Consider the following 8,976-nt stretch of genomic DNA (forward strand, 5'->3'; position numbering starts at 1 on the left):
TTGAGGGCAAGAGTTGTGCAACTGGTTATGGTTAACCAGTTAACCACGGCAAATGGTTATTCCAGGAAACAGCAGACAGACATGCTGATGGTAATAATAACGTTCTGTTTACCTGCTGTCTCTGTGTTTGTGTTGTTTGTGTAGGACTCCAGCGATGATCGGTTGCTCCTTTGTCGTGAACAGGAAGTTCTTTGGAGAGATCGGTTTACTCGATCCGGGAATGGATGTATACGGTGCAGAGAACATAGAACTTGGAATCAAGGTTGGTCCCAGTTGTCTCTACTAACTCTTGATGGCTCTGCTAAGAATACATTAACAATTTTAACTGAACTATTTTCATTTGGACAGGCTGTGACATGCTAATAGACATTATTTTAATCCAAGTCACTCCTTCAGTGCTGCACAGTTGTTATATTGTTGTTTGTTTCAAACTGACTACTTCACCCCAAAAGCACGAACTCAGAAACAGAATTAGACTGAAAATTCATCACACCATGGGCTCCATTCACAAAGCTTTATGTAACTGAGATGACTGCAAAACCAAATCAAGTGGGATAAAGAAGCTCAAAAACATAAATAAAAAACTGACAAATAAAAAGCACTGGTTCAGGCAGGGAACTCAGCCTTAGATCAAATCGCGTAAACATCACACATATTTTACGTGTTTCTAATACCGGAACAAACTGTCGAAGCGCTAGTATCCTATTTGTCTTTCGATTAGCAACGTGTCCAATGCTCAGCCTTATCATGCTCAACACAAATAAAGCACTGTTTCTGGGAGGGAACTCAACATCAGATAAAATCGTATAAATAGCACCCATATTTTATCTTATTTGTCTTTCGATAAACAATACATCCAATGCTCAGCAAAGAAGGGATTTAAATCTTAGCTCAATCCATTAACGCCCCTACTTTATTTTACTACACGTGGCACCTTGATTAACACAACATCCAGGGCGTGTGCAAATTAGTTACACATCTAAACATTGCTGCAGTGAAGGGAAAAGCAATTGGGCATTCCGCGGGGGTGGGGTGGGGGGGGGGACGGACGTACGTACGGACGTCATGTTGGTGTGCCTGCAGCCCATTGACAGATTTGGAAAGAAAGAGAACATTAGATAAGCTGTCAGAGAAGAAACACTGCGCTTCATACACAAAGCGCATGCATTCATATGAAGCATGGTTGAAGAGATAACATTCTTTCGTACAATGATGTTTTAACGGACGTGCAATTTCTTTGTTATGCCAGTCAACCAGCCAGCCAGCCAGCCTTGAGTGTGGATTCGAAGAGATACACCCATTTTGCCCTCACTCTTTTGGATTACATATTTTGAAAAGGAGTCTTGACAGCCAACACTGGAAACAAAATAAAAATGTAGAAAACACAACTGAGGAACTTATGTCTTCACAGAAAACAAACTGGAAACCTCAAAAGTTTATTTCTTAAAGGACAGTGACAGAATTAAGAGCAAGAATAGGTTGTAGAACACATTTTAAGCTGCAGTCAGGGGAGCTCTAATTTCATATGGCATTGATATTTTCTTAAACACACTCAAATAATAGAGGAAATCTGTATTTTTACCAATACAGTGACTGACAAATGCCAATATACTGTACAAGTGAATTTGTAGATTAATACTTCATTGGTATTGCTTGGTTATAGACAGTGGTCAAAGTTATTGTAGCTAACAAAATAATTCCATAAAACTTCCCTATGCACTTTGAATAATTTTATATGGCTCAAATGAGCATTTGTTTAAAAAAACATCCTCCGAATGGAAGAGACACATAAAATGGGGTTCAATTCTGTGTCTTCTGCTTTGCTTATCCACATTGCTTATCCCATTACACTATGTAACACAATTTTTGTTCCTGGGTAGTAAGTGTTATTTCCTAATTGCTTATGCCTCAAAAGTATAGAAAATGGATATTATTCCCCACAAACTTTGCTTTTGTGATCAGGACAGTGATATTTCAAAATATCACTATTTCCAATGGGAAAATGGGCAAATGTGTGTCTTTTCGTTCACATAAAGTCAGAAAAAAACAACATATGAATCCAAAATTAACACGTATTTATACAAAAGTAATACAAAGATGACTACAAAAGATTTAGAAGTGAGTAGTTTTTCGAGATTTACAATTATACTGTAAATTTGTTACACAGTGTTATCCAAAGATATTTTTTATTTCCAAATTTCATGAACCAGTGGGAAGAGGATATTGTTTTGTTTTTTTCCCTCCATTGCATTTTTTTTTTATCTCTGAAAAATAGACCAGATATAAAGTCTCTTGCATATTTTAAATTTTAAAGCCAGAACAAACTGTCGAATAGCTAGTATCCTATTTGTCTTTCGATTAGCAATGTGTCCAACGCTCAGCCTTATCATGCTCAACACAAATAAAGCACTGTTTCTGGGAGGGAACTCTACATCAGATAAAATCGTATAAGCAGCGCCATATATTTTATCTTATTTGTCTTTCGATAAACAATATATCCAATGCTCAGCAAAGAAGGGATTTAAATCTTAGCTCAATCCATTAACGCCCCTACTTTATTTTACTATACGTGGCACCTTGATTAACACAACATCCAGGACGTGTACAAATTAGTTACACATCTAAACATTGCTGCAGTGAAGGGAAAAGTAATTGGGCATTCGGGGGGTGGGGGACGACATGTTGGTGTGCCTGCAGCCCATTGACAGATATGGAAAGAAAGAGAACATTAGATAAGCTGTCAGAGAAGAAACACTGCGCTTCATACACAAAGCGCACGCATTCATATGAAGCATGGTTGAAGAGATAACATTCTTTCGTACAATGATGTTTTAACGGATGTGCAATTTCTTTATTATTAATATTCTTCTCTCTGCTGGTCTCTGAAAAATAGACCAGATATAAAGTCTCTTGCATATTTTAAAATTTAAAGTTGATATGCAACAGCAACCTCATATCATTTTGGCTCATCTTGTTCTCATGGGGGCCTTATCATGGTCAACAAAAGTAAAAGCACTGGTTCAGGCAGAGAACTCAGCCTCAGCCTTTAGTTTCTTCAACAAAAGGAGACATATGGATACGCTTAACTATTTAAAAAGGGCATGTTCGATTGCATGCAAAGTGTTTTTGTGGCTTCCACAGCAGGCTGTTTTTGTAAAAAAAAAATAAAAAAAAATAACGGATTTTAACCTATAAATAAAAGTATCTTGTTTAAATTTTGAAATATTTGGTTGAAATGTAATGCAACCTGAATTAACCAATCATCACATGGACAGAAGATGTGAGTCTGCTTAAAAGAAAGGTGGCTGCTTACTTCAGGTACAGCAGTCATTCACTTGTATTAACACAACCTTTTTTTTGAAGTTTACTGGCTGGTAACAGCAGGTGCAAATTTAGAAATGAATGCAAACCTTAACAAGCCAGTGTAGCATATCTCTGCCATTATCAAAACTGAATGTGTAATCATGTACTGGGTTTATCTGAGGAACTCACCGCACCACTTTGTTAAACACAGACACTTTATTAAAACAAACAGAACTCCTTTTCAAATATGCAATTTTATTACCAATGCTCTACAGCTTGTACAAAAAGGATATATAATGGAGATATAAAACCAGGATCTCAGCAAGCAGTATATTGTTCGCACTGTCAACAGTCTCATTAAATGCTATTGAAAGCATTTATGAATAATTTATTTAAAAAAAAAATCTATTAGCAGAAGCCATTAATGTTTAAAGTATGTGAGTTTATATTACCTCGTCTAGAGATATGTCCATAAAAGCATAATATATCTTATTTATGTAACGGACTGTGAAAAAATCGAAATTAACATACTCCAAACAGGTGCCTGAATCTCAATGGCATTAGTATTTCCTTGTTTATACACAAAGTCAATGTGAAATAAAACCTGACTTGGTAGTTTGAAAATGACAGTATAAACCAATGAAGCAGTCTCTCACATTACACCTTCCCTCTGTACAATTCCTTGTAGTCTGCAAGAACTCCATTATAGAGCATATAGACCAGAAGGGGAGACTGGAAGCCTTGACTACACAGATTTAGGGCAGCTCATGTACATGACTAATGGCCCTTTCAGTCTGCGTTGCCAGAAGGTTGAGAGAAAAGGTTTAGGTGTAACATTAATCTTCATTAATGGTTGTGCAGAATACCGTTTAAAACTAAAGCACAATTTCGTTTTAAAATGTGACTCTTTGTAAAAGTGCTTCTTTTACTCTAAAACAATAGCCCACCTCTGTATCTCCCTGCATTGCAGTTTGATCCATTCCAGGTTTTGCTTTTTCCCCCCATCTGTGGTTTTTAATTATGTAATGATTAATTCAACACAGAGTAGCTCAAACTGCTACAAGTCTAAGGCAATTTTTATTTATTTATTTATTGGCTTTTTTTATTAGGTCTAGGCCATCTGAACGTGACCTCGGTACTACTAATGAATTATAAATTCCATACACCCTTCTCCTGTATATTCTACTTAATACAGTTTTATTAGATGGCCTACAGTCCATAAGCTAACCTGACGGTTAAATCCCTCATTTAATGGGAAAAGCAATTCTTTAACTGTCCAATCAGATATTTAAATGGGGTTCTGTGAGGAATGGCAAAGTGTTTGGCTCTATGCATATTCATTATTGATGATAATGCTACTCGTGTCTTTGGATAAAAAGATTAAGGGAACACAGCAGTTAGCTATTTGTACAGTATTAAAAAACTGTGTACCCCCCGTGTCTCCTGTTTCATCTCGTGTTCTCTCAACAAACCTGCCTGGTATATGCTGTGCAGGAACCAATTTGTGGAATTAGATTTTAGCAACCAGGGGGGTTTTAGTCTCACATTTTCTGATGTATTTTTATCTTGACTTTGAAGTACTTTGCTGACTGATCACCAGAACTTTTCATCCGCAAGTTATCATATTTTATACTGTACACACATACATATACAGTACATCGTAATGCCTAAAGTGGACATAGCTTTGAATACGTTTTGAAGATCTGCATCAGTCTCCAAAGCAGACACAGGCGAGCCTCCTTTGCTGTCATGGCAAGCGACCTTTACTCTCTACATGATGAGCTCAAGTTGTCTGTGAAGGGATAATTACAGCTTGACTTTCAAGGTCAAACTTCAAGGTTTTCCTTCAATGGACAGTGCAATCAGATCAGTAAGTCCAGCAGCAGGATGACACGCTCTTGAAAGCTGCACAGCTTGCATTGTGACCATTGGAGAAAACCAGTACGATTTCTTTATTGATAATGTCTCAAAAGTGCATAGATAAAATTAGTTAGACCTGCTGCACTAATAGAAGCTGCACAAGGAGTGTAGGGGGGGTAAATACAATGCAGGGAAGTACAATGAAGTAAGAACCTCTTTGTATCTGTTCGCTGGATAGATATGAAAATAATAGCTCACAGTATCAATATGGCTATGTTTTGTGTTACTCTGACTTCAACATTTCTGAATTTGATACACAGCAGAAACAATATAACATGATGTAGGGCCACCATGGACAGCCAGCACAATACCGATTCAACATCACAAGTTTGCAAGTTGTTCTGAGAACATACGTGAAGTCCACTGCAACTGAATTTGACTTGTGGAAGGTGGCTTTTATAAATTACGTTGCAGAACACAAAAGTGTGACCTACACATCTCAAGTGTTTTCAACGCTTTATCTACATGGAGTGATTACATGAGTGTGTCTAAAATCCACAATGACTCACACTGGTACAGTACATTAAAAGTAAATATTGTGCGAATGACTGATATTTATTATTGATTTTGGGTCACATGGAAAGAACAGAACAAAAGTTTAATATCAGTAAAGGTTGTGTACAAACCTAAAAACACAAAACTACTGTAAGCCAGAACTGTACATGCTAAGTTACACTGCAGCATTTAATGCCTGATTTTACCAGCGTCTAGACCCGCTGGGGTCTGGTAACAGCAAATGTTGTGAAATATCAAGACATATGCATGGCAAAACACTGACATGAAATGGAAACGCCTGGTCAAAACTGATTAATGATCAAGGAAACTGACATTTAAAAAAAACAAACATCAAAACAAATGATTAAAAAATATACATTGTAAGAATACCTACAACTGTAGCCAGCAAAGATAAGCAATGTGTTTGGAGGAAACCCAACACAGCCTGTTCAGCAGCACTTTAAGAATATCAAATAGAATGATTGGGCAATTGCAGAAAGAGCTTCATTGTGAGTAACCTATGCATAACTTCAGCGCAGAAATCAACAATGTATACTAATCAGTTTCCACATTAACTCATCAACAGTGGATTAGGAGTCATTCCTGATGACAGGTGCAATTAAGATCCAGGCTGACTCACATGAGTACTTGAAACATGGATGCGATTTAGCTTTTGTGACCACTAGACGCCTTCTGCCTTATGCAGACTAGAATGGCAGAGGAGACCCTGAAATATGTAGCATAAACTTTGTGTAAACACTTTTTATCCTGATTAATATGTTAGGTGAAAAATATATTCTGTAATATATAGAAGATGCATTTCCCTATTTCTGGTCAGGGTCATTCATGATGGGTACTACAGTATATCTGACAAACGATGGTCGGTCGGCAGGTGCTTCCGTACGCAAAACTGAACAAATTACTGATGGTTTACAAGGAACAGGCTCAAACATAAGGATGCATTTTTAAGAAGTATCTATGCCATCTAGTTAACTTTTTGTTCATTTTATTTTTGCAATCTTTTGTTAATATTTTCCAGTGATGTTTGATGTAAAAAATAAATAAATAAATAAATAAGAACAATAATAATAAGTAAACTGCAGTCAAATTAGCACACATTTCTACTAATAAGGCCTAAAGTGTCCATAAATATATCTTTTTTTAATCTCTTTTCCTTTTTCAAAGCATAAAATGTCGATTGCGTAAGCAAAAAGGGTAAAGGATAGCAATTAAAAGAAACAAACGGAAATAGTAACTAATGACTAAATGGTTTTAAAAAAAAAAAAAAAAAAACAGTGACAAACAGCTGGCTCAGACAGTTTCCCATTGTACTGCTGCAGCACCTGTATCGTCAGATGGCATTTGTCAAGTGCTTTCATTTACTGCGTCTAAGCCTCTCTTTTTGTCCTGTAATTGCTTTTGTGACACCCTTTCATTAGGTACATTTTTATGTCAGATACATTAACACTGTCAATGCCAGTGATCTGGTCCCGGCAATGCAAAAATGAAACTGTAGTACGTATGTTTATTGCTGAGGAAGGAATAATCTTGCTATAACTATAAGTGCAACCCATCAAGCAGCAACGCTGCCATTTCAACATTAATAAGCATTTGTGTGTCGTAGATGGAAGTGTTGAGGAACTTTGACAGGTGTTGTGGGAAAGGAAACAATGCTGATATACCCGACTCCTGTTCCCAGACAATAAAAAAAAAACAGTAACAGCAGTAAAACACTGGAAGGACGCTACATCTTTTAATTGCATTGCTTAAAATTGATAACCCAATCAATCAATAACATGTCAGAATGGATGGAGACACAAGTTATGCAAAGCTATTACCAGGACAAAATCTTTCCAGCAAACTGTGTCACGGCAGATGTAATTTTTATTACAACTCGTACAGCAGTTCCATGTATAATTGGGAATCTCTCCCTGCTGTTCACTTTCACTGGGATTCAATTGGGATTATCCTGCAATGACAAGCACTCCCTTTCACAGCACAACACCACGGGCTGACTTGTTCGGTAAAAGTCATACTCACATCTACTGACTTTATTTTGCACTTGTCTTGTCATAAAACAGCTATCAGCTATCAGCTGTCATATAACAGGTCAAGTGTACTTGGAGGCAACATCTCCCATGCTAGGGTCTACTCCACTCCGTCTTGAATTGTATCCAAGCAAAAGATTTTTATCTCATACAGTGGATGTCTTTAACACTTAAATACAAACGTAAAAACTTACACAGGGTGTTCGCCTTTCCAGGTCTGGCTGTGTGGCGGAAGCATGGAGGTGCTTCCTTGCTCCCGAGTTGCTCACATTGAGCGGAGGAAGAAGCCGTACCACAACAACATCGGGTACTTTGCACGGAGGAACTCTCTGCGAGTCGCCGAGGTCTGGATGGACGACTACAAATCTCATGTTTACATGGCATGGAACATTCCAATGCAGGTAAGCCCCTCAATTGTAAATTATTATCCCATATAAGAGCATCATTTAGAAACGGTTACCTGCAGGTGAAATCGACTGGTAAGGATTCTGTCTGACAATCAAAAGGACCTCCCCGTTGTGAATACCACGCGTGCATATTAAAGAGTAAGTAGCAGGGTTCCTAAAAATATAGCGTTACACGTCCCCACATGTCAAACAAGTAACGCAGCAATAATGATCCATGATGTGGTAAAGAACAGAAAAGCTAGAGTACTTGGTTTTTTTTTTTGGTTTTTTTTAAATCGCTCTTCCTGCAGTGATTTAGAGGAGAAATCTCAAACCCCAGTGCACTAGAGCGGTCATTTTGAAACAGACTACGTGTAAAAAGTGGTCAAGATGCAATGAAAAGAAAAATGACAGGTATGTTATTTAAGCAGTTGTAGCGACACGTGGAGCATGTAACGCTATATTTTTCAGAACCCAGCTACTTACTCTTTAAAGGTTAGTGTGATTTACCACAGAAGGTGTGCCTTCCATGTTAGCTTTTATTGTATGTCTCTGTGACATTCATTTTGAACAACCAGAAGCAGAGGGGACCAATATTCATGTTGCACCTGGACAAGGTAGAATTGAAGGTAAAAAGGAACGAAAGCACTAGAGTAGCTACTGATTAATACTGTACGTATTTGTAGGTATGGCCCTTTCATTGTGTAAAGGTATTTTAGTATGATGCACACATGTCCATACCTTACGGATGTGTTCTGCATTACACCTTGATTCATAGTGTAATGGATTTTATAATCCTGTTGTTTCTGCTTCAGGACCATGGC

The 8,976-nt window shown here is 37.5% G+C and overlaps 1 protein-coding gene across 1 annotated transcript; it reads left to right on the forward strand.

Moving 5' to 3' along the window:
- Positions 1-144: 144 nt before the first annotated feature.
- Positions 145-8,167, forward strand: LOC121308573 (polypeptide N-acetylgalactosaminyltransferase 17-like; the record flags this gene model as incomplete). The annotated part of the gene is made up of 2 exons (XM_041241042.1): positions 145-262; positions 7,982-8,167. Coding segments are annotated over 2 exons (304 nt in total), but the record flags the coding sequence as incomplete, so codon positions are not given.
- Between the last annotated feature and the right edge of the window lie 809 nt (positions 8,168-8,976).

The sequence above is a fragment of the Polyodon spathula genome, unplaced genomic scaffold (assembly GCF_017654505.1).
Source record: "Polyodon spathula isolate WHYD16114869_AA unplaced genomic scaffold, ASM1765450v1 scaffolds_749, whole genome shotgun sequence".
Lineage (NCBI taxonomy): Eukaryota > Metazoa > Chordata > Actinopteri > Acipenseriformes > Polyodontidae > Polyodon > Polyodon spathula.